The sequence below is a fragment of the Euleptes europaea genome, chromosome 2 (assembly GCF_029931775.1).
Source record: "Euleptes europaea isolate rEulEur1 chromosome 2, rEulEur1.hap1, whole genome shotgun sequence".
In the NCBI taxonomy this organism is placed as follows: Eukaryota; Metazoa; Chordata; class Lepidosauria; order Squamata; family Sphaerodactylidae; genus Euleptes; species Euleptes europaea.
In genome coordinates this window covers 18,938,453-18,964,952 of record NC_079313.1, presented here as the reverse complement: position 1 = coordinate 18,964,952, position 26,500 = coordinate 18,938,453, and the positions used below count along the sequence as shown (strand labels likewise).

Here is a 26,500-nt window from a genome sequence, read left to right as displayed (position 1 = left end):
GGAAATGATCTCCATCGGCTGGAGATCAGTTGTAATAGCAGATCTTCTGTTTCACTGTATAAGATTTGATTTTTATGACTGAATTATAAAAAGTCTTATTGATGTTTCCAGTAGCCATCAGTGCTTGTTATTTTCCTTCAACTAACTGGAGGTTGGCAACCCTACTCCCAGGCGATTGTAGCAACACAGCTCTAATCAGTTGCATCCTTCTCTAAGCTCATTGACTGCAATGTACTTATATGGGTACATTGGTACATCTATGCCTAAGACTGTCTTGTAGCACCACTTTATATATTTTTTAAAATATGCATACTAAGAGGTATAACTAGCAGTAAATTTCCACTAGTGGAAGGGAAGATGATTTTGCTGATTCCACTATCACTGCTGTCCTCTTGACTCCCCCCCCCACGCTTTACTAGGGTTGCCAACTCTGCGTTGGGAAATTCCTGGAGATTTGGAGGTGGAGCCTAGGGAAAGAGGCTTTTGGGGAGGGGAGGGACCTCAGTGGGGTATAATTCTGTACAATCCACACTCCAATCAGCTTAATTCCAGATCTCCGGGCCCACCTGGGAGGTTGGCAAACCTACGTTGTTCCCCGTTCCTTTGTCCCCCAGGAACCTGATTTGGGGAAACATTTTGAGCTGCAGGAGGAGATACAGGTGACAAAATCCTGTTCCACTGATGGGCATCCCTTCCATCAGCATAGAGTTACTGCCGCATCCAAGCCTAAATGTGTACCAAACACAAGCTCTCCTGGCCACTGACTTGTTCCACTTACAATGATATTACATTACTTCCTGCCACAATGGGTCCCGTGCTGCTCTTGGGAATAAATGTGGGTTCCAAGTCAGGAAAGTATGAAAAACCCTGGTATATAAGGGGCTGAAGCTTCACCAACAGCCACTGAAAATCTTTCTGTCACCGGCTTCTGAGCAAGATGTAGCCATATATTATCAAGTATATCTCTGAAAATGTCTACAAATTTGACTTTAAAAAAATTAACCAGTGTTCAGAATGTTGAATTCTGTGCCCGGGACCAATCTCTGCATTTCCCCTGTGTGGCCACATTGGTATATTCCTGTTTGATCCATGCTTTTCGATACCTCAGTTTAGCGACAGCTCAAAGAAGCGCGACCTTCACAAACCAGAAATATCCCACACCCTGGAAGTTCAAACCTTCTAAAGGCAGTTGGCAAAGGGTAGAAATATTTGAAATTATTTATGCTCCACAGAGACTATATGTTGGCATCAAGTCATGCATTTGGAGGTGGAGCGGAGAAACGCATGACCCCCCTCTCCGCTTGCACTTGCCACAAAATATCCAGGGGAGCATTACATCCACAAGGGGAGCTTCCTCTCTATCTCAGCATATTCCAGAGATTCTGAAAGTCCCTCATCCATCAAAAAAACTTAAGTATGCAATGCTAAGCACGCACATGGATCTGTGCTCTGTGCCGAAATATAGATTGCAATTCATCACAGGCTGACCTGCAAATGGGTGGTGGAATGTTGCAACTGTCTGATGATCGCTTTTTTGCATGGCCAGTAAAACTTGACCCACATAACAGCCGTGGGAATTTATATTTAGTAAGCTTTAGGGAAATGAATTGGACTTTAACACATAGTTAAATTGTGAAACTCCCTGCCCCAGGATGTGGTGATGGCTGCCAACTTGGAAGGCTTTAAGAGGGGAGAGGACATGTTCACGGAGGAAAGGGCTATTCATGGCTACTAGTCAAAATGGGTACTAGTCATGATGCATACCTATTTTCTCCAGGGTCAAAGGAGCATGCCAAATATATTAGGTGCATTGTAACACAGGCAGGATGGAGCTGCTGCAGTCGTCTTGTTTGTGGGCTTCCTAGAGGCACCTGGTTGGCCACTGTGTGAACAGACTGCTGGACTTGATGGGCCTTGGTCTGATCCAGCATGGCTTTTCTTATGTTTTTATGACTCCCCCCCCCCCAAAAAAAACCCCACATTTTTAGAACTGTGTTGTGTTCACTTAGGTTGTCTATGAAAAAGCTGTAATGTAGTAAGATCATCTAGATCAGGGGTGTCAAACATATGGCCTGTGGGCCGGATCCGGCCCCTTGAGAGCTCTTATCTGACCCGCGAGCCAGCCATGGCAGCCACCTCCCCCCAAGTCCCAATCTGTGCTGGCGAGCCCACAGCGGCCTCATCAACCGAGGCAGCCACCCCCTCAGTTCTGAGGTTTCAGTGATCCAGGACTGTTAATTAAAAGAAAATAATGTAGGAGTGTTATCGTGTTAAGATGTTTGTATTTTAAGTAAAACATAAAGTTAAAAAATAATATCATTCATTGGCTTTACCTGTGTCTTCTATGAAATTTGTGTTTTCGGTACCTGGCATTAAATTTTATGGTACATGTGGCCCAGCCCAACAAAGTGACATTTATGTCTTATCTGGCCCTCGTAACAGATGAGTTCGACACTCCTGGTCTAGATAGAACTGTTTGGAAAGAAAGGAAAGACCGATTGACTTGAAAAACAGATTGAACCCTTGCTCTTGAGACCATTTTGAAATAGTTTCTCATTGTTGAGTGAATGGGGGTGTGGGGGGGTTAACGGGGTTTACCATGTGCTGCTTCATTCTCTCTCAACTCAAAGTCCTTAAGTTCAAGACCCATTTCAGTCACCCCATTCCTGGCCTGTGTGGGATTCTTCTGCATGGCGATCATCCAGACCGGGACACACGTCTCAGGAAAGCCTTCTTGTCTTTGCTGCCTCAGGATGGCAAGTCCACTCTTTTCAATCAGGTGACTGAGGATGTTCATATCTCGGATCACGCTGCTGTCCATTTGATCCAGGATGCAGCCCTGGCGAGCCACGTTGTCCTTGAGGATGATGACACCGTTCTCCTTCAAGCCATTCTGGCAGCGGATAAGAAACCCTAGCAAGTCCTTATCTGTCAGATTTCCTTTGGGATACAAAGGATGTCAGGATTATTTCTTTAGTCATTAACAAAATTTATATCTCACCTTTCTTTCTTCACCAGGGCCACCAAGGTGGCTAGCAATTTAAATCATGCAGGATAAAATCACATTTTAAAACCATTAAAATCAACCCCCCTCCCCAACACTCACATCTTTAAAATACATACAAAAACATAAAAACAGCAATTAAAACATTGTTCTGGAAGGAGGGAATGCCAAATGAAACAAAAAAGGCTTCACCCACTGGTGGAAGATGGCAACAGAAGAGGACCGACAAATCTTTCTGGGGAGAGAGTTCTGGAGCTTTGGTGCCATAACCGAGAAGGCCCTATCCTGGGCTGCCACTCACCTAACCTCAGAAGGCAGGGCCTCCAAAGATGACTGTAGTGGTCAGGCGGGTTCATAAAGGAGTAGGCGGTTCTTCAGGTATGTTGGTCCCAAACCATGTAGGGCTTTGAAGGCCAAGACCAACACCTTGAATTGTGCCCAGAAACAAATTGGAAACTAGTGTAGATAGGCCAAGGCTAAGATTATGCCCATTACTGATTCAACGGCCTCAACATATTGTCAGGCCTTTCCACAATGTCAGGCCTTTGCTCCAATGCTATGTACTCTGGCCCTTGTTTCACTGGCAGGCCTTTTGCTATGATTGAAATGAAGTCCGTAATTGCAGGCCAGGTGCAAGCCTGGCAACTGTTCAAGGTTGCTTTCCCAAGCCTGTGTATGCTGTCTGAAGTCTCTGAAGTATTATGTCCGGAGGGGCTGGCAGAGGGCTGAGTGTCCCTCGAAAGAGATCCGGGCGGCCAGATGTGGATGTACACAAACCCCTGGGCACCTCAAGACTGGAGAACTTTTATGAATTGCCGGGACAGTGTGTCCCTCGGATGAGGCAGCCTTCCTGGGGGGCTACGCAACGGCAGACCGGCATGGATAGCTGGGAGAGTCCCCGGGGGCCTACGTCCCAGGGGTTGGATGGTAATGAGGAATGCCAGCACCTGCCTCATCCGAAGCAAGAGTATGTGAGGCAAGTAGTGGGGTGGCGGGGCTGGCCAGAGGGACTTTTCCAGGAGATGGCCGACCTCTGTTGGATGCAGTTGACATCGTCGCGGTCCTGGCAGCCCGCGTCCACCGCAGCCCCTGCACCTGCCATGCTGCAGGGGGCCGGCGTTCCACAGCCTCCCGCCACGCCCGACCAGCCCGCCACACAGGGACAACCCGCCCCCTACCCAGCACTGTGAGCTCCATGGAGGGAGTTGCGAGTCTCGTTTGACGGTTCAGGGGAAAGGCTTCCTTTTTACTACAAGTAGAGGGCTTCATGAGGGAGCAGGGGGCTATCTTCGTTTCGGAGGAGAGTCGTGTGCGTTATGTGGCTTCGCTGCTGGAGGGAGAAGCAGTGAGTTGGGTGGTCCACAAGTTCAACCTTTGTTCCCGTGCGCTGCGCTCCCTGGATGGTTTCATGTTGGCACTTAGACAGCGTTTCGAGGGCCCTTTGCAGAGTGAGAGGGCCAAGATGGTTCTCCTGCAGCTTTGCCAGGGGACCAAGACGGTGATGCAATATGCGAATGAATTTCAATGGCTTGCTAGCAAAGTGGCAGACTGGAGTGAAGCCACCCTTGTGCAGTATTTCCGAAAAGGACTAAATTCGGAACTTCTTTATTGGGCCTTTGTGCAAGGTGACCCTCCTGATCTGGCATTAGAAGTGGAGAATCGCCAGCAACTCTTGAACCTATCTAGGGAGTGCAAGTCACTAGGTTCGGAGCCACAACCGCCAAAGAGGGCGATCGACTCGACAACGGAGCGAGTGAAACGTCTCCGGAGTGGAGCATGTCTGGTGTGTGGCGGTGTGGGACACTTTGCGGCTGTTTGCTCTTCCTGCCCCGAAAGATCTCTGACCGCTCTGCATCCGACCAAGGAGGCGGGAACTCAATCTGAAGGCAGAGGCACCGCAAGAGTTCCACGCTCGGCAGGCGAGGGCCCTCCACACTCAACCTCATCCTATCCAGCAGGGAGGACCAGAACACAACACCACCTGATCCAACGGGATCGCGGATTACAAAGGGAACCGGGTCGAACCCCAAAATCACATCAGCCTCCGAGGGCAATCGTCAGCCAAAAAACGGACCCTGGTCTGCTGTAGTTGGAGCTCCACAGCAGACCGCTTCAGTCGAGAAGTCTAGAGCTCCACAGATGGTGAGCGACCAAGGGGAAAATGTGTTCCTAGACGTTGTGTTACAGGATTTTAGGGGGGGGCAAATGACAGTGAAAGCTTTGATAGACTCGGGATGTGCACGAACCTTAATCAATGAAGAGACTTTCAAGGCCTTAAGAGTGAAAGCCGTGTGCTTGCCCCAACCCATACAATTTGCTCAGATGGACGGTAGTAACTTTCAGGGAGGTCCTGTGGACAAGCAGTGTAGCCATGGGGGTGGGGGCCCATTGGGAGCAACTTTACTATTGCTTCGGGCGTTAGGTATCCAGTCGTGTTGGGAGCAAACTGGCTACAGGGACACAGTCCTACCATAGATTGGGCTGCCAGAACTATTGCTTTCACACAACCACAGTGCAACTGCCATTGGAAGGAGATGGCAGTCAAAGCCAGTGCTTTGTCCGCAGGGGTTGGAAGTCTGTATACCCCCCAGTTACCCAAGGAGTACGCAGCCTTTGCAGATGTATTTGATGAAAGAGAATGCGATATTCTTCCTCCCCATCGTGAGACGGACTGTGCTATTGAGTTGGTGGGGGAGGGTACTCTGAGACTTTTTAGATAAGAATCTAGCTCGTGGTTTCATACGGCACTCCACTGTGCCTTGTTCCACTCCAGCGTTCTTTGTGCGGAAAAAGATGGGTGACCTTCACTTGTGTATAGACTTTTGCAGACTCAATGCAGTCACCCAGACTAATGCCTACCCCCTTCCTCTGATTCTGGACCTACTCAGCCAATTAAAGGAGGGTCGCATATTTACTAAACTGGACTTAGTCGAAGCGTATTGCCGAGTTCGAATAAGGGAAGGTGACAAGCAACTGACCGCCTTTTCCAGCTGTTTTGGGATGTTTGAGTACCTGGTGATGCCCTTCGGATTAAGTGGCGCCCCTAGTGTCTTCATGCAAATGATTAACGAAGTGCTACATGACTTGTTATTCAGGGGGGGTGATTGTGTATCTCGATGAAATTTTAATTTACTCAAAAACATATGACGAGCATGTAAAATTGGTTAAAGAGGTCTTGCAACGCCTCCGGGAAAACCAGCTGTTTGCAAAAGTGTCCAAGTGTGAGTTTCATCAAGACAAATTGACCTACCTAGGGTATGTCATTTCACATCAGGGGCTAGCAATGGATCCTGAAAAGGTGCGAGCAGTGGTAGAGTGGGAGCCGCCCGCTACTCGCAAACGTCAACAATTTCTCGGTTTTGCTAATTTTTACCGAGGGTTTCTCAACAATTTTGCGCAAATTGCATTGCCCCTAACCAACCTGTTGAAAATGAAAGGGAAGGGACCTTCTGCTGCCCTACCTTCTGCCCGGGTGGCATGGACGCCAGACCGCCAATGAGCTTTTGAGACTTTAAAACGATTATTCATTTCCGAACCCATACTCAAAAATCCGGATTGTGAAAAACCTTTTGTGGTTTAAGTGGATGCATCTGATGTAGCTATGGGAGGGGCGCTCCTGCAGAGGGGGGAGGCTGGACAGCTGCGCCCTTGTGCGTATTTCTCAAAAAAAAATTCCCAATCAGAACTTAATTGGCCCATTTGGGAGAAGGAGGCAGCCGCAGTCAAACATGACTTGACAGTATGGAGACATTTTCTAGAAGGGGCAGAAATTCCTTTTGAGGTATGGACCTATCACAAAAACCTGGAAGCTTTAAATGGGACACATAAGCTTACTGCGAAACAAATGCGTTGGGCAGAATTTTTCTCGAAGTTCCGCTTTGTGTTAAAACACGTTCCAGGCAAACAAAATCAACTGGCAGATGCATTGTCTTGACTTCCTCAGTATCAGAGTAAAGTGGAGCGCCCGACCGACTCTCTCTTCACCCCCGAACAGAGGGGGGTCATGCCTAGTCTGGCTGTTCAAACTCGGTCTCAAGCTCGGCAGTCCCCTACTGTGGATGGGGGACCGAATGTCACAAAGGATCCGCCTCCCAAGGATCAACCGCCAAGCGCCCTCCGAGATGAATTGCCGGGGACCTCCAAGGGCGCTCAAGGAGTGCGTCCCTTGGAGGGGCTGCTGGACCCGTTCAAAGTTGCATTAACCCAGGCCTACCAAGCAGAAAGCTCCCCAATACGCTGCCAACCAATTTGACTCTAAAAGAGGACTTTTGGTTCAAGGTCACTAGACTGTATATTCCTGCGTCCCGGCGGAGGGAGGTGATGGGTCGGGCCCATGGTTCAAAAACTGCGGGTCATTTTGAGTTTGTCAAAACTTTACATTTACTCCGCAGGCAGTTCTGGTGGCCAGAAATGAGAACAAACTAGGACTCTTTTATTTGTAGCTGTCCCACTTGTGCCACGGCGAAACGAGTGATGGGAAAACCACCCGGTTTACTGAAACCCTTGGAAACACCCACAGGGCCCTGGGAAGTTATTGCCATGGACTTTATAACCGACCTTCCTTCCAGCCAGGGAAAGACTGTATTTTGGGTGGTTACTGATTTGTTTTCTAAACAGGTACACTTAGTTCCTTGCGCAGGGCTGCCCACAGCCCAAAAGTTGGCCAAGATGTTTGTGTCACATGTTTTCAAATACCACTCATTTCCGCTCAAGATAATTTCTGACTGCGGGGTCCAATTTGTGGCTAAGTTTTTGAAATCGTTTCTCAAACTGGTGGGGGTTGAACAAGGACTATCTAGTGCGTATCATCCCCAAACCGATGGACAAACTGAATGTGTTAATGCTGTATTAGAATGCTATTTGCGTTGTTATGTAAATTACCACCAGGATGATTGGGTGGATTTGTTACTGTTTGCTGAATATGCCTACAAAAATGCCACACACCAATCCACAGGTTTCAGCCCGTTTCAAGTGGTGTATGGTAAAGGACCCTTTGGTAACGTGGCTCTCTCGGGGGAGGAGGGGTGCACCGAAGTAACGGACTGGATAAAAACAGTACAAGAGACCTGGCCGTGGCTTCAAGGAAATCTTGACCGAGCCAAACGCAAGTACAAGGCACAGGCAGATAAGCATCGGTCTCCAGGTTGGAACTTAGAGGTGGGGGACCTGGTGTATCTATCCACAAAGAACCTGCAGTACCTACGCCCATGCAAAAAACTGAACGAGAAATATGTGGGACCCTTTCCCATCGCACGACGCATAAACGAGGTCACAGTAGAACTCAGTGTTCCTAAATCACTGAGGGGAATCCATCCAGTGTTCCATATCTGTCTCTTGAAAAAATATGTACCCTCTCCAGAATGGCATCCCGAAGCCCCTCCTGAAGTCCCTGTGCTGGTGTGTGTGTGGGAGAACATTTTGAAGTATCTAAAGTCCTCGATTCCCGTATTCACAGAGGGGTACTATACTATCTGGTGCGTTGGAAACATTTGGGTCCTGGTCACGACGAATGGGTGGCAGAAAATGACATGGCAGCGGCTCCCCGCCTGATTTGTCAATTTCACGCTGCCTACCCCTACAAGACTCACCTGGGTAAAGAGAGCAAGGGGGGGCTTTGGGGGGGGCAGAATGTCAGGCCTTTCCACAATGTCAGGCCTTTGCTCCAATGCTATGTACACTGGCCCTTGTTTCACTGGCAGGCCTTTTGCTAAATTTGAAATGAAATCCAGTAATTGCAGGCCAGGTGCAAGCCTGGCAACTGTTCAAGGTTGCTTTTCCAAGCCTGTGTATGCTGTCTGAAGTCTCTGAAGTATTATGTCTGAAGTCTCTGAGAAACTGCTTATCTGGACGTTACCATGGCTTCACTGTATCTTGCTTGTTGCCTAGAATGCTTTTTCAATTGAATCACACTCCACCTAGCTTCATTAGATTTCTGCTTTGCCCACGGGCAGTCATCTTCTGTTAAAACTGTCTTTTTGCTTTTATTAAACTTTCATGCTTAAGAAACATCTGCTTGAGCATGTTTGATTTTTGGAATGCTAGGGACAGTCCTCTGAGCTGACACATATGAGCCTTTTCACAATATAAGTTTATGTGATATACGGATTTGTGATAGGATACTAAAGTGCGGAACAAGCAGCCTACCATTAACAATGTGCAATTCTTATCCCAACTGATCTCAAAATGGCTACTGCCAAGTTTCCAGTTCTTTTTCAGTGCTACATTACAGTGTAAGAAGACGATGAAGAGTTGGTTTTTATATGCCGATTTTCTCTACCTTTTTAAGGAGAATCAAACCGGCTTACAATCTCCTTCCCTTCCTCTCCCCACAACAGACACCTTGTGAAATATGTGAGACTGAGAGAGCTTAGAAAGAACTGTGACTAGCTCAAGGACACCCAGCTGGCTACATGTGGAGGAGTGGGGAAACCAACCCAGTTCTCCAGATTAGAGTCCACCACTCTTAACCACTACACCACGCTGGCTCCCAATCACTTCCCTCCGTACTCCTACTCATGAAACACATGGTTCCTTTAGGTCTTCAAAGCAAAACTAAGAAATGTTCACAGTGTCCCAGCGTGATTGATTATTACTTCTGCTCTGAGACCAAACAAGGTCTTTGTGAGATAGCAGTTTGTTTGACTTTGCCTAGAGAGATCATTGCAAGCCCATAAAAAAGGACACAATCCAGAAGATAAAAGGGTGAGTTTAAGTCCCACTGCATGTTTCTATGGGCATCCAAACACTTGACTCTTTTCAAGCATGAAGGCAAATCTTTTCTACAGAATCACTGCTGAAGACCATTTACAGAGAAATACACCATGGAGGAAAATGTTTGGCAAATGTACTTGGGTGGAATGTGAAACCAGGGCAGATTTTGCAGGGAATATTCTGTCGTGCCGCGCCTGGCCTTCTGTGACCCCCGGGGCCTCTGCCCTGGAGAGGGGTGGGGGCGGGGAAGCCTCCTCGGCCCCAGACCAGTCCGAGGGGGAGTCAGAACTTTCTGCCAGGTTGCCGGGAGTCAGAACTTTCTGCCAGGTTGCCGGCCGACTCACATTCAGCCTGCACGCAACCCTTTCCGGCTTCCTCCCTGGCCTCGGCTCCCCTCTTGCCTTTTAACCCTCCCCGGCCAGAGAGGCCCCGCCCCTTCCCCGCTACCGCCCCTTTCCCCATGCTCCCCCGTGCAGGATAGCCGCTCGTGCGGCTCTATCGGGCTCTCCGGCAGCTGCGCCGGCCCTTCCCTGACCCGCCCGCGCCCTCCCGACCATCAGCTGGTGAGAGGGGCGGAGTCCGGTGGGCCGCGTCACTCTGGCCGCGTCGGGCCTTCGGCTCCTGGCCGGGTTGCTCCGTCCCTGGGCGGCCGCGCCCCGTCCAGCCGGCTGCCTGGGGAAAGAAGGGAACCGGCGTTGTGGCCCCCCCGACTCTCCCTAGGGGGGCCGGGTGATCCGGCGAGCCCCCCGCCTACCCCGTGAGTACACCTGAGCCCGGGGGGTCGGGGGCGGGGAGACAGCGGCCCGGGAGCCAGCCTGTAGGCCCGTCCCGGGACATATTCATAAGCAGAAACTGACAGGGCTGGAAGATCCTGCATTCCAGTGTGAGAGCCAGTGTGGTGTAGTGGTTAAGAGCGGTGGTTTGGAGCAGTGGAGTCTGATCTGGAGAACCGGGTTTGATTCCCCACTCCTCCACATGAGGGGCGGAGGCTAATCTGGTGAACCGGGATGGTTTCCCCACCCATACACATGAAGCCAGCTGGGTGACCTTGGGCAAGTCATGCTCTCTCAGCCTCACCCAACTCACAGGGTGTCTGTTGTGGGGAGGGGAAGGGAAGGTGATTGTAAGCTGGTTTGAGTCTCCCTTAAATGGTAGAGAAGGTCGGCATATAAAAACCAACTTCCTCCTCCTCCTCCTGTACCACAGAGAATTTCTAGGATAAGGATGACCTTTAGTGAGCTTCCTTGCACTGCCTTGCAGCTCCTGATCAATCTAGTCCAATCCCTGCCTTCTCCCTTCCCATGTTCTCTCCATATCGGTCTTTAGAACTTCTCAGTATTCCTGCTCTTCACCAAACCCTGATGTGGGTGACTCTACGTATTCTAGTAAGGTAAGCTCCAAGTCGCAACTTACATGGATCTTCTGTCCTGTAATCCTGAGCCCATGTGGGTTAGTTGTGAGAAGAAAGAAACTTTATTGCTATTCTCAGGGTGGACAAGAACCCTGCACGTGCCAAGATGTACTTGATCCATAGTCTTTTATGGCTCCTCAGACTTCCTATATTGGCTCTGTCCTCTGTTTGGATCGGTGTTGTCTTCCATTCAGAGTATCACTCAAGGGTCACCCTGCCCATTGTCAATGAACAGCTTAAGGCATTCTGGTGGTTTTTAAAAAATGTGTACCTAAAATGATATAGGTGGAAACCTTAAAATGTGAATGGTGCAAGCACCGGTACATATCAGGGAATCAGAATAGGCGGTGGTTTCGGTGGTGGTTGGCTGAGTCAGGAAACGGGCAGAGAGGGAGGGGAATCGTCCCTTCTAGAAGCTTTCCATACAAAATGTTCTCCACAACTGGCCTGTGCATGAGCAGTTCCCATGTGTGCCTGTACAGAGGACCACTCGATGAACAACAGTTACAGGTAAGCAACATTGTTTATCCTTGTAGAGCGTATGATCAGTGACAAACCCGCATTCGCCGCCATATAATGCCTGATGTGGTTTGTCCTCCTGATTCTCTTATAGTCCCAGTCTCCCCTGCCATTTGCTTCTGATCTGGATATTTTCGTTTCGCTGCTTTCTCAGCTGGATTTACTGGATTCTCTCTTACCAGCCCTTGCACTACCCAGATGACCCTCATTCAAAATTTGCACAACACTGTAATAGTGTGTCCAAGGCATAAGGGAAAATGGGGAGAGGTAACAGATGAACTTTCAGTCTGTATGTACCTTGGTGGTCAGGAGTGCCATCAAGCTCCAGCCGACATATTGCAACAGGCAAGAGATTTTCAGAGGTGGTGTACCATTGCCTTCCTCTGCATAGCAACCCTGGACTTCCTCCGTGGTCTCCCATCCAAATACTAACCAGGGCCGACCCTGCTTAGCTTCTATAATCTGACAAGATCAGGCTAGCCTGGGCGATCCTGGTCAGGGTACATGCCTACGCACTACCTATTTTGCCACTTACCAACATTAATCACTAAGCAGCCTACCTACCATTTCTGTTCCTCTGTCATTTCCCCGTTGTCAGAAATATAGGACTGACCTGAAACCCACTGAATCCAGATGACATCGTACTTTCTGGGTGCTGGCGTGAAATCCTGGAGACCACAGCAATAATACATGTCAACTTTTTTCCTGTAGCTATGCAAGTAGTTCTGGGCTTCTGCCAGGAAATTCTCCATCATGTCCACCAGCTCTACATGCTTGAAAAAAGGAAGGAGGACATGTTTGCTGACCCGACCAATTCCTGAGCCACAGTCGAGGGCACAGTCACATCTGGTTTTGCCAGGGCCCTGTTGAGAGCATAAAAACAACAAATGTTGAGAGTTCAAAACTCATTACATAGTTTATCTCAGTGTGCTCCAGAAAAACTCTAAGGTAGACTAGTATTGTGCTCTTCACTGTGCTCTTCTAAACTGGAGAACAGGGTTTGATTCCCCACTCCTCCACATGAGTGGTGGACTCTAATTTGGTGAATCGGGTTGGTTTCCCTACTCCTACACATGAAGCCAGCTGGGTGATCTTGGGCTAGTCACAGCTCTCTTACAGCTCTCTCAGCCTCACCTACCTCACAGGGTGCCTATTGTGGGGAGGGGAAGGAAAGGTGATTGTAAGCTGGTTTGATTCTCCCTTAAGTGGTAGGGAAAGTCGGCATATAAAAACCAACTTCTTCTTCATCTTGAAACTGGAAAGGTCTAAAGATGTGAGATGGTGGATTGCCACCTGGTGAATTTATGGCACGAGCACCATTTGAACCAGGGACATAGTACAAAGTTATGCCACTAGAGGAGTGCATTATTTTTTTCTTTGAACATTGTTTCATGCTAGAAGCTTTCGAAGGAAAGACGAGCTTCACAAGGATCACTTTACAAAGGCTATATTGTGACTAAGTAATAACAGACATGCCACCATAACAAATATTCCCAGCTCTGGAATATCACCTTCAGTGGCTCATAATTCTGAATTCTTCAGCTCAGGTTGTCTGTCCAAATTGAAGAAATTCTCCTACTTCATTCTCTCCTTTCCTCCTCCTGCCAATCCAATTGAATGGCTTCAAGCAGAAGCAGGTGGTGGTGGCAGTATCTGGCAAGTTGGCCAATAGACAAAATGAGGCAAGAGCATCCCTGCCTCCTTCCTTTTATATTCCCATACTCCAACATCTCAGGCACTTTTTCAACAGCATGTGAGGTGCCAGGAGCATGCTGGGTAACATCGTTCCCAGGATACCTGCATTCTTTCTAGAGACTTGGCTTGAAAGTCTGTTCCGTCAAATCTTTCACAGACCAGGATCAGGTCAGTTACCATTGCCAGTGTCTCAAGCATCTTTGGACCACGAGCTGTTTGGGATGGAGCAGCATCCCCCTAATGGACCATGGCTGCAGCTTGGAGGTATTTTAATATTTAGCCTTACCTTTGGAGGCCCAAATGGCAGCCATAGGTCTAGGTCCCTTTTGCCAACCAGTTGGGGCGGCAGCTGTGCCCCTGGCATGGAAAGAAGGGACTGACAAAAGCTGTTCCCCTGGTTCAGGCTGATGTCTACTGGGGAAATTCTTAGGGTTGCCAACCTCCAGGTGGTGAAGGAGAAAAAAGACACCTCTGTACTATTATCAGGAGGATGAGAAAACCAGTACAAGAGCAATGCTGCTAACAATGCCAATATATTATAGCTACATATACACTTTACAGTATGTGGTAATGAAACCACCAACAACACATACATTCAGTACAACAGTGGATGTACAAAATTTCCACAGCTCATTTGAATTCCATCTGGTAAGTATCAAATAAGTCCTTTGAAGTAATTATCTTAGTCTTTTCTCAAGACAGATGCTGCAAGATGAACAGTCAAGGAAAATACGATCGTTTCGGAGCACAAGGGCTCAGTTCTTCATCAGTTCTTCAAAAGATGCAATGCATGCAATCCTATATCAACATCCATGATATCAGGTTTCAAAGAATAACCTTTTCCAGAATAAAGTGCATAATACTTCCCCAGAGGGGTAAGATGCTGAGTTCCTTCCACTCCTGGTAAGGACTCAAGTGGAAGGAACTCAGCATCGAAACGTTTGGGAGGCCCTAGAGCATCCCTGATAAGTGTTTGTTCAGCCTCTGCTTAAAGACTGCCAGTGAGAGGGAGCTCACCTAGTTGGCTGATTCCACTCTTACTATAAAAAAGTTTCCCCTAATATCCAGCCGGTACCTCTCCACCAACAATTTAAACCCAATTTAAACCTGCTATTACAACTGATCTCCAGGCGACGGAGATCAGCCCATTGACTTCAGTGGATTCAGAAGGTTGTAACTCTGCTTAGGATGGTGCTGCTAATGTCTGATAGTGTAGAAGTGCTAGTATTCATCTGGAGCTGCAAGAAAGAAAGCCCAAGTAGTAATATAAAAGACTGCCCACCTGTTTGGGGCAGTGGCAAGCGGTGAAATCATATTCAGCTCAAATGGAAATCCATTCTCTTCTGCTCCTTCCTATTGTAGGTGTGATGAAATTAAAGCTACAGTCTAAATCCAGCCCCCACATGGCACAGCCCTGTCTGTCATAGGACTTGCTCCAGATCAGAGTTTGGCTCTAAATAGCCTCCTTCTAACATGACCAATAGTAAATCAAGTCAGATGCCTGTACATCATCTGCTTCTTGGGTCCTGCCTCAATGATTGATTCAGCAGATTGTTAAGGTCAAAGCAGGGGCAAGCCGGCAGTGTGCGTGCTAAAAATATTCCAGGGGTGCATCTAATGGCTGGTAGTAGCTACAGAATGCTCTCCACAGACATGCCCCCCTTTCGGCAATTTGCTTTCTTTATCATCCCAGGCTCTGCTTAAACCTTCCACACAGTGTATTCGATTTTATCAAGAGAACTCTCAGCATTCGTATGCAAGCTGTTAAGGTGGATGTCCCATCCAGGGCTGGGATAACATAACATATTGTTACATAACAATAATGGTTTCTCCCTGCATGATCAAACAGTAGCTGGGTATATATATATTCTTATATGTATATAAATACTGAAAATATAATTTATTTGAAGCGCTATGTAAAGGTTAAAATATTTAAAAACGTTAAAATAGCACAATCGCATTTCCTAGGGTGGATATCTGTAACCACATACCAAACGCTTTTCGGCCTATTGGGCCTTCATCATTGATTAATTAAAACCCATGTTAAGCCTGCACACATTTACAGAAATAAATAAATACATACATACATATACAAACAGTTCAAATCAAACCATGCATGTGTAATAGATTGTAAAATCTATTACCAATTACTCACACATCTGGTCAGATTGGTTCTAGTTGTAATACTGGTTTGTAATACTAGTTGTCTACTAGGTTGATAGCTGCACACATCATATATGAGAGACATATACAAACCAGTATATTCATACTGATGCTCAGAGTGGTGGCAGGAGAAAATAATGGCCACCAGGTCAATGGCGTAACATCACTTCCAGGAAAAACCCAGAACTAACATCTGTCCTCTCTAGGCGATTCCCGGATAGGTGTGATGTCACTTCCAGGTTTTCCCAGCAGTGACAGGAAGCTGTTGCTGATGGCTGCTGCCCATGTACCCCCTCCCCCCCCCCCCGGGTTTCTGCCACTGCTTGGCAACCCTACCCCAGACACAGACAGCTTCTGGGCCCCTACTACTACTACCCAAACCTAACATCATACTAATAAAATCACAGCTTGTCCAATTCTATGGGCCCACAGCTTCATCAGATGCTGGAAGATTTTGGTAGCAGTGCCTTGGGAAGGCAGAGTTTGGGGTGGATGTGATGTCAGTTCCAGATGATGCTCTAGGCTGCCTTCCCTCATCTCTATGATCTTTACCAAAGAGACTAAGTGAAATCCCTAGAGCATTACTATAGGAATGTTGTTGTTTTCTCCTCCTCAATTCCTCAGGAGCAGAATATTGGGGCTGGGAGCTGGTAATTCCCTACTCCAGGTAGCTAAATGGGAAGCAATAGGCTCCCAAGGTAACAAGGGCCTTATGGATTTTGTACCTGATTCCCCCATTCATCCACTATGGTGGCAGATGGGACAGCATGTATCGAGAGCAGCACGCAGTAGCTGCTGCCACTCAAAAAGAAGGGGATAGTGGCAGCTGCAGTACCTCTTCACTGCCTGAGGTTTGGGCCCTTTGTGGGACTAGGTCCCTTTAAGGTTGCCAGGCCTTTGCCCTCAACCCCCAGGAGCTTTGGAGGTGGGTCACACACAAGGAAGAAGTGTTAGACAATGTCACAACATCATCTGGAAGTGACAAAACTATGGAAAATTCTTGGAGGAAATCTATGGAAAACCATTGAGCTTCAGGGACTTTCATCATGACATCAATGACCTCACTCCACCTCCCCCCCCCATTTTCTTCCCACTGCTAATTCATTGTGGGAGGTCAAGATTTTTGTTCTGGGGGGGAATTCCAGTCAACCCAAGGCTATATTCTCTGAGTTTCTCTCATCCAAACTGGAAGCCCAATCAAAAACATAGGCAACTGGGTATAACAAGGTGGGCAGCTCAACAACTCACCCCTACAAAATCCCTAAGGAATTCTCTGGAGGACTCGAGATCTGTGCTGGATAACTCAACAAAGTCTCCCATCATGCCTTCTTCCGATGCCGGCACCTCCCTGTAGAAATGCTTGGCTCTGGCGTAGAATTGCATGTCGCCGTTGATGACTTCACTGGTCAGAGCGTAAAGTTTGACTGCAAAGAGACAAGAGTAATGATCACTGATCACCGGCCTTGATAGCGCTATAAAGTATTTGAATTTTTGAACTGACTCTCTAATTTAGGACCAAATAAGGAAGTAGGATTGTCAACCTCCTGGCGAGGCCTGAAAATCTCCCAGAATTTCAACTGATCTCCAGGTCAGTTCTCCAGGAGAAAATGGCAGCTTTGAAGGGTGGACTCTTGGGAGGAGCTCCCTCCTGTCCCCAAACTCCTCCCTCCCCAGGCTCTGCCCCCCAATATCCTGGAATTTCCCTACTTGGTATTGACAACCCTATAAGAGAGTCAGGCTAATCTGACACATGGAAGATTGGAATCTTCTGCTGCTCCACTACTAAACACTCTTCTACTGCTTACCATTGCTCATGGGGCAGGAGTGGGAAGGAAGCTCCTTTCTGCCATGCCTGAATTTCAGCGCTCCTGCTCCCTGAGCCAGCGGGGTGTGGTACTTGAGAGCCAGCATGGTGCAGTTGTTAAGAGCATTGGAGTGGTGGACTCTGATCTGGAAACCAGGTTTGATTCCCCACTCCTCCACATGAAGCCTGCTGGGTTGCCTTGGGCTAGTCACAGTTCGAACTCTCTCAGCCCCACCTACCTCACAGGGTGTCTGCTGTGGGGAGGGGAACCGGGTTGGATTCCCCACTCCTCCACATGAGCGGCGGAGGCTAATCTGGTGAACTGGATTTGTTTCCCCACTCATACACATGAAGCCAGCTGGGTGACCTTGGGCTAGTCACATACTCTCAGCCCTACCTACCTCATAAGAACATAAGAAAAGCCATGCTGGATCAGACCAAGGTCCATCAAGTCCAGCAGTCTGTTCACACAGTGGCCAACCAGGTGCCTCTAGGAAGCCCACAAACAAGACGACTGCAGTAGCTCCATCCTGCCTGTGTTACACAGCACCTAGTATATTCGACATGCTCCTCTGATCCTAGAGAGAATAGGTAAGCATCATGACTAGTATCCATTTTAACTAGTAGCCATGAATACCCCTCTCCTCCATGAACATGTCCACTTCCCTCTTAAAGCCTTCCAAGTTGGCAGTCATCACCACATCCTGGGGCAGGGAGTTCCACAATTTAACTATGTGTTGTCTGAAGACACCTCACAGGGTGTCTGTTGTGGGGGGGGGGAGGGAAGGTGATTGTAAGCTGGTTTGATTCTTCCTTAAGTGGTAGAGAAAGTCGGCATATAAAAACCAACTCTTCTTCTTCTTCCCAACTGGAACAAGGACTCCGTGACATAGCTACTGTTGAGGTGGTGATGAAGTTGACTGGCTGAATGATTCCCCCTACTCACCTGCTGCATACTTGATTGTTCAGTACAGGGGTGTCGAACTCAATTGTTACAAGGGCCAGTTATGACGTAAATATCACTTGGCCAGTCCATGCCTCGCCAGCCCAGATCAGGAGTGAGGGGGGTGGTAGCTGGCTCGCGGGCCGGATAAGAGCTCCCAAGGGGCCGGATCCAGCCCACGGTCCTTTTGTTTGACACCCCTGGCTTAGCTCTTCCTACACAACGACCGAGTTGAATTGCTTTCGCTCGGCTCTGCCCCAGTGATTTTCCTTTCAGGGAACCCACTCACTAGAATCAGCTGCCGTTATTCCATCTGAAGAAGAGGACTGGGAAGAAGATGCAGTTCCACAGCAGAGCAACTGAGCCGCAGCAACAGGTGCCTCTTTCCAGGCCTCATTCCTGCTGTCACCAGACCAGCTGCTGCATCCTCCTCTTATTCCACAAAGACTGATAAACGATAAATGATATTAGCACATGCCAAGCACAGAGGAAGATATTGTGATGCCTGGCATACACTAAGCATCACATGATCACTAGGGTTGCCAGGTAAAAGAAGAAGAAGAGTTAGTTTTTATATGCCGACTTTCTCTACCACTTAAGGGAGACTCAAACCGGCTTACAATCACCTTCCCTTCCCCTCCCCACAACAGACACCCTGTGAGGTAGGTGGAGCTGAGAGAGCTCTAAGAGAACTGTGACTTGCCCAAGGTCACACAGCTGGCTTCATGCGTAGGAGTGGGGAAACCAAGCCGGTTCACCAGATTAGCCTTTGCCGCTCATGTGGAGCGGGGAATCAAACCAGGTTCTCCAGATTACAGTCCACCGCTCCAAACCACCGCTCTTAACCACTTCACCATGCTGGCTGGTGTCCCCTCTCCTCTGGCGGGAGGTTTTTGGGGTGAAGCTGAGGCAGGGATCACGCACGTGTGGCCGCACCAACGCGATCACTTCACTTCCGGGGTTTTGAGTGGTAAAAGGCCCGTCGCGATGTGGCACTTTCGGGTGTAAACCGGAAGTCACATGATTGCGTTGGGCAATTGCCCACCAATCCAAGTGACCTGGCAACCCTAATAATCCCCCAGGCATCAGAACACCTTCCTACATCTCTAATGGAGGGAAAACTCATGCATAACTCCAAGGAACAACCGAGACAGACCGAGAGGGGGGGGGGCGAACGTGAGTGAAAGTACCCATGCATAACCGACCACAGCTCACTTCTTCAGAATGGGGTGTGTGTTTGTGCATGTCTTATTTTACACTCTACACGTTTTATAATCTAAACCAGTGGTTCCCAAACTTTTCAGGCCACCGCCCCCTTGGTTCTACAAATTCAACCCCAGCACCCCCTACCCTATCCTATAAAAAACACTATTCAAAACAGGGGTTTGCTTAACACACTAAAGAAGATAATTATAAAATTTCAACGGTAACAATTAATTGCACATCTATTCAAAATCAAATTAAAACTTTTTAGTTGAAATTTATTCAACAAAACTGATGAATTTGACCCAGTGGTACCAGCTCTTTAAAATCTGGAAAAAAAATTCTGATAGTTTCCACCAAATTTGCCAGCATGGCGCCATAGCTTGATCTATTGCAAATCAGTGAACTACACAGTTGAAGGGGCCGCCTCTAGTGCCCCCTGCTGCCCCCTTGCCTCTTAGTGCCCCCCTAGATAATCCCCCCTGGGGGTGGTACTGCCCACTTTGGGAACCACTGATCTAAACTGTGCTTTATACGGGCTGTGTAACCGTGGTCTTGGTATTACACAGCCCGGATAACCCACAAGAACCAATGAACTCTGACCGTGAAAGCCTTCAACAATATTTTGTGTTTTATACATTTGCACCCCTAGCTCTTGTACATTTGCCTTCCCTATCACTCCATTACTTATTTTTTTGTAGTTATTTATAATGCTGAGACCCAAGCAGGCTGAGGAAGAAACAAGCGTCTTGCTGGGACCTCATTTCACCATTACTATGTCACACTTTAGGAGTCCTCAGCTGCAGGCACTAGGCCAAGGTAAGACCCAGGGGCCCCCTTGCAACAGCTTCCATCCCTTTGAAAAGGGAGTCCAATGGTCTTCCCACTGAACAGGGACAAGGACAAGAGGCTTCCAGGTGTGAACAATGAAGAACAAGATCCCCGATTGAGACCAAAGGACCCCTGCTCAGAAGAGCTTTGCTCCAACAGCACAGCTGCTCAAGGCCTTCACAGCGATCAGTCAATGGCATCCCCCTACAACGCATGATCGATTACTGTACGTTTAACGAGAGGAGTAGTAGTGGATGCCGCTGATCTTGCAAGCGGACTCAATTTATTTCTACCTCTGAGCATCCTTGGACAGAAAGATAGACCTTTGGGACACTGCCAGAGCTGATCTCGCAAGCAGCAGTTCAGAGGTGGATTGGAATGTTCCTGGGCTTATTTTGCTTATCAGCTGACACTAATGCAGAACATAAATTTCATTGAAGATCTAGAAGCTCGAGCAGAGCGGCAATGTGCCTACCAGATACCTTTCTAATTGCACGATGCGTGCACATGCTTCCATGATACATTAAAGACTGGCAACCCATGCTTGTTGCGTGCGGTTGAGCCTAACCTACATCATAGGGCTGTTGTAAGAAGAAATATGAGAGAAGCTATCTTTTTGGAGAAAGGGTCGGATACAAATGTGATAGGTAGAGAGGTAGGATTTTGTCCGCATGTAGTCTCCACGAGTCAGGTATGACTTGACGGCACTTTCCACCAACACCATATCAAGAGTCCTAAACTGAATGAACCAGGTACGATGAACCAGGTGCTAACTGAAGGAAATCCAGACACGAGTACACAGGAAGCTGCCTGGTACCAAGCCAGACCCTTGGTCTAGCAAGGTCTCAGTTGTCTACTCTGACTGGCAGCAGCTCCCCAAAGTCTCAGTCTGAGATCTTTTACACTACCTACTGCCTGGTCCTTTTAAATGGAGATGCCCGAGATTGAACCAGGGACCTTCTGCACACAGAGCAGATGCTTGACCACTGAGTTCTTTCCTGGGACTTGTTTGTCTTGATGATACGGATGACATCCCTTGCAAGCCGCTGGAGAAGGCAATGGAAATAAGCCTCAGCCAAGCACACCAAGGGAACATGAGTCCTTTGGTTTGATCTAAACAGCATGGCAAGGCTGTTGCTCCCATCCAACAAAAGCCTCGTTCCCAGCCCTCCTTGTCATCACATACTTAAGACAACTGCTGAGCGGATACTATTAAACCTTTAATCCATTACATATTTAGGTTATGCCGTAGAAATGCATGCCGCAAGTGAACATTAAAGCCCAGCAAGGATCAAACCTGAGGGGTTTTACACCCTTCACTGATTTACTTTCGCGAATTCTGTTTAAAAAGATCTTGCAGGACAGAAGCAAACGGCAGATTGTGGTGATGCAGCCATCGTGGTTTCTGTTCATGTATAGTTAAATATTACAACTAGGGGAGGAGGAGGAGGAGGAGGAGGAGGAGAAGGAGAAGGAGAGCTGGTTTTTATATGCCGACTTTCTCTACCACTTAAGGAAGAATCATACCGGCTTACAGTCACCTTCCCTTCCCCTCACCACAACAGACACCCTGTGAGGTAGGTGAGGCTGAGAGACTGTGACTAGCCCAAGGTCACCCAGCTGGCTTCGTGTGTAGGAGTGGGGAAACAAATCCAGTTCACCCGATTAGCGTCCACCACTCATGTGGAGGAGAGGGGAATCAAACCAGGTTCTCCAGATCAGAGGCCATTGCTCCAAACCACCGCTCTTAACCACTACACCATGCTGGCATTCAAAGGAAGAGTATCTCAGATTTTTTGTTGTTGACCCTGGGTATATTTCCAGCAAAATACATTAAAGATATTATAACCTGCAATACAAGCATACAGACACTGATGGCTGGAAAGCGATAATATTGGAAGCGGTACAGCAGAGGCATCATTACCAGCTGATCTCACCTTGGATCAAACACATTCAGCAGGTGTTTAAGCGCAAGCCCAGCCCAGCAAAATCTGTTGATCAAAAATGTCATTGAGATGAGTGTGTCATTAGTAGAGATGTGAAGGCTTGAGGGGGAAAACTCTCAAAAATCCTGGCGGGGGATATTGAGATTTTTCAAGGACTTTCCCCTGAATTTTTCCAACAGAAAAAGTGGGAAATTTTGGTCGAGCACTGAAAAAAAGAAATAGTCATAGAATCATAGAGTTGGAAGAGGTGAACTATTTTCTTTTTTGGTATCAGGGAAATGCTTCTTAAGATAAGATTTTTATGTTTTGTGTGTGTTTTAATTCTGTTTTTTTAAATTGTTTTAATGATGCGTGTTTGGGGGATGGTTGATTTTAATGGTTTTAAAATGTGATTTTATTAAAAAGGTAAAGGTAGTCCCCTGTGCAAGCACTAGGTCATTACTGACCCATGGGGTGACATCACATCCCGACGTTTTCTAGGCAGACTTTGTTTGCGGGGTGGTTTGCCAGTGCCTTCCACAGTCATCTTCCCTTTACCCCCAGCAAGCTGGGTACTCATTTTACCGACCTCAGAAGGATGGAAGGCTGAGTCAACCTTGAGCCAGCTACCTGAAACTGACTTCCGTCGGGATCGAACTCAGGTTATGAGCAGAGCTTTTGACTGCAGTACTGCAGCTTACCACTCTATGGGGATGGTTGATTTTAATAGTTTTAAAATGTGATTTTATTATGTATTTTTAAATTGTTAGCCACGTTAGTGTCCCTTAGAAGGGCAGAAAGGTGGAATATACATTTTGTAAAGAATAAACAATTTTCTCACTCAAAATGTATAGCATTTAAAAATCTGAGGACTTTTATTTATCTATGTATTTTTAAATTTGTATCCCGCTCTATCCCAGCAGGACGGCATGAGCGGTACCCAATAGGTGCCCACCACAGCTGACATATGCTGATTCAAAAGATATCACACTCAAAACTTTCCCCTCAGAGATCTCCCCAGCACACACACAGAAAAATGGATGTGTGTGGGGAAGTGGCCATACTACCAAGCCAGCTCTACTCAGTTCCTGAAGCGTCACGCTTGTCTGCACATTGAAATAACTACTATCCATCTCCAGTCCAAGAGGATATACCACTGGAAAAATAAAACATCAAGATTTGGAAGGAAGGGGGTGCTGAGTGACTTGGTTTCTCTTAAAAATGGTTGGGTGCACAAGGCTTTCTCCTCTCTGTGAAAGCAACAACTTTGTTCTGCAATACTGGGCAGCTGTTATTTACGAGGCACATGGAAGCTATTGCAGTCAACCCCTTGGATGAATAGAATCCAGTACCATGGGGGATTATGCTACAAATGTCTGATGCATTTTTAAAAGGTGCAAAGGTATCCCCTCATTCCCACGCGTATTAAAAGAACGTTAATGCTGTCTGCGGCATATGACTTAAATGCAGAAGGTGCTCCTACGTCTGATCTTTGGCATCCCCATCTGGAAAGGAGCTCAGGAAACAGGGGTGGGGAAAGGACCTGCCAGGGCTAGCAGATGATACTCAAATGGGTAGACCGTGGCTCAGTGGTAGAGCATCTGCTTGGCATGCAGAAGGTCCCAGGCTCAATCCCCGGCATCTCCAGTTAAGGGGACTAGGCAAGTAGGTGATGTGAAAGAATCTTGCAAGAGAGCCAGCGTGGTGTAGTGGTTAAGAGTGGTGGTTTGGAAGGGTGGACTCTGATGTGGAGAACCAGGTTTGATTCCCCACTCCTCCACATGAGCGGCGGAGGCTAATCTGGTGAGCTGGGTTTGTTACCCCACATGAAGCCAGCTGGGTGACTTTGGGCTAGTCACACTCTCTCAGCCCCACCTACCTCACAGGGTCTGTTGTGGTGAGGGGAAGGGAAGGTGACTGTAAGCCGGTATGATTCTTCCTTAAGTGGTAGAGAAAGTCGGCATATAAAAGCCAACTCTTCTTCTTTCCTACCTGAGACCCTGGAGAGCCACTGCCAGTCATAGTAGACAATACTGACTTCAATGGACCAAGGGTCTGATTCAGTATAAGGCAGCTTCATGTGTTCATGTGTGACCAGTGGTTTGACTCAGCATAAGACAACTGCACATGTTCTTATGAATTCACTGTAAATCACTGCCTTTACTTCACCATGGATCTCAAGACCATATACACAAAGCTTACAGGAGATCTCCTGTCTAGGAACTGACCGGACATGTACCTGTGTAGCTTCAGCAAGGTTGCTGAACAATGTGTCTCCCAGCCACACCCAGGCTCTGGGCTAGTATCAATGAAGGCAGAGGAGAAGGTAGGCAGTTACAGACCTCTTACCTGGTCAAGGGAATGTTTTTTGCAGAAAAAGTCAAGACTAACCTCCAAGATTAAGTACATCTTTGAATCTCCTCCTATCCACATCTTCTCCTCGACAAACCAATCCAGGATCATTCACTGATTTTATCAGTAATTAAACATACAGAGACTGATCAGAATTTATGTGTGCTGTTTCAATCTGTCTTTTTGACGGGATTTGACCTCATCCCCTCCCATTTAAGGATGACCGTCCATCAGGACTTCAAAAACAAATAGACTGATTCATTTGGTACAAGGGGGGGGAGGGGAAGTGTCTTGGAGCCTTGCAAACTGAAAAGAAAGTACCCAGAAATACGGTTTCCACTCCGGTACACCTTTACACAGTTTCCAAACTTGGGCGAGATTTGCTGATATATCTCAGTGCAACTTGAACTGTCTTCCTTTCTCCCTCCCCCCAAATTAATTTGAGACAGGGTTTGCAACAGTCATTCCAGCCTAAGCCTACTAAAATCAATGGGCTTAGAATGGAAGAAATTGGCACAGGATCGCATTTAGGTCTACTCAGAAGCAAGCCCCGTTTTATCCAGTGGGACCTGTTCCCAGGAAAAACGTTCTTAGGATTCCATCCTTAATCCCATAACCTTTTTGTAGGCTCCTGTGGGACCAATTTGAAATATGTTTCCCTCAGCACATATAGAGACTGTATCTCCCCCCCTGCGGTGCCCAGCTGTCCCATGGCCCTCTACCTGGGATAAGGGCAGATCTTCCGAGGAGTTCAGAACCTCTGTTGCTTTTAGAAGTCAAACATTTCATACACTCCCGACAGAACCCATATGAGTATTTGAATTCCTTCAACCATGAAGCTCACTGTAATGACCTTGGGCCGGTCATACACTATCTGCCTCTCCTACCTTCCTTTCCTTTTCAAGCTCCCATGACCCACGGGGTTATACTTGGATCTCTATTTTAACGCCTGTTTCGGTGGCAGGTAGTTTCGTTAAAATAGGAGGGATTCATTGGTCATGTTTGAGTTAAAATGGGGGCACTCCAGCATCATGTGAGAAAGCATATCGATTTTCTTCACATTACATGAGCAAAGTCTTTCTGGGTAGGGAGCCTATCCTACTGTGCAGGGTTGTTGTGAGGATAAAATGGGAAAGGGAGAACAAGGTATGCTCCCCTTGAAGGGAAAACAATATAAAGAGGTACTAGTCAGACAGATGCCCCTTGCATGTTCAGCACGTCTTTCCAGCTTACTCACCCAGAGGAAGCTTCTCTAGCAGGCAGAGATAACTCTGGAAAAAATCATTCCGAATGGCCTTGTGAAGGATGAAGGACATGCTGTGCCGACAGAGCTCCTCATCTGTCTTGTGCCAGCGGCTCTTAAAAGCCAAATGGGCACCCATATACTCCGTGGTAGCCATGGTCTTCTGGGGGGTAGCTGCCTGGCCGGGACCTCTCTCTCCTCTCCAAGGACTGCAAGTGGTGTCGCTTAAATCACGGCCACCTCTGTCATTCTATACGCGGGTGCCCGCCGGCCAGTGGCTCCTAACACTTGCTCAGAATAATCTCTTAAGTGTCAGGCTCTTAATCTAGCAGGTGCTGGGAAGCGATAAAAAGCCAGATTGCTTAGTCAGGGGAAAAGTATATCTGCTCTCCAAGCAGCCACTGGACCCAGCACCGACAATCCCATTCACTTCTTCTTGAAAAGGGCAGGAATACTGTCCAGAGGTTTCATCTCCTCCCTCATTCTTTGGCACTGCCGAAAATGATGTGGTTTTTCAATATGCAGGTCACCTCTTTACAGCTGACTCTTACCCACCTGCCACTAATGGCTTCATCGCCCAGGGCCTTACTATGATCTTTGCTGTTAGCCAACAGCAGGTTCCTGATAATGCCCTCTACGCATATGAGAAGGCTTCATTAAGATACATGGCGCTTTCACACATGCTAAATAATGCAC

The 26,500-nt window shown here is 47.6% G+C and overlaps 1 protein-coding gene across 1 annotated transcript; it reads right to left on the bottom strand.

Annotated features, from left to right (window-relative positions):
* Positions 1–2,584: 2,584 nt before the first annotated feature.
* Positions 2,585–25,987, bottom strand: NTMT2 (N-terminal Xaa-Pro-Lys N-methyltransferase 2). Its single transcript, XM_056845261.1, has 4 exons — positions 25,799–25,987; positions 16,752–16,927; positions 12,259–12,508; positions 2,585–2,940 (listed from the first exon to the last, which is right to left on the bottom strand). The coding sequence occupies exons 1-4, from the start codon at positions 25,959–25,961 to the stop codon at positions 2,585–2,587; spliced, it is 945 nt and encodes a 314-aa protein (XP_056701239.1). The 5' UTR covers positions 25,962–25,987.
* Between the last annotated feature and the right edge of the window lie 513 nt (positions 25,988–26,500).

Bases quoted from the DNA above. Each gene is read 5' to 3' on its own strand.
- NTMT2 (XM_056845261.1), bottom strand. From the start codon at position 25,961: ATGGCTACCACGGAGTATATGGGTGCCCATTTGGCTTTTAAGAGCCGC. The intron at 16,928-25,798 runs GTGAGTAAGCTG...GTCTCTTTGCAG, and splicing joins GCTAGAGAAGCTTCCTCTGG to TCAAACTTTACGCTCTGACC. The intron at 12,509-16,751 runs GTGAGTTGTTGA...TGCTCTCAACAG, and splicing joins TCCTTAGGGATTTTGTAGGG to GGCCCTGGCAAAACCAGATG.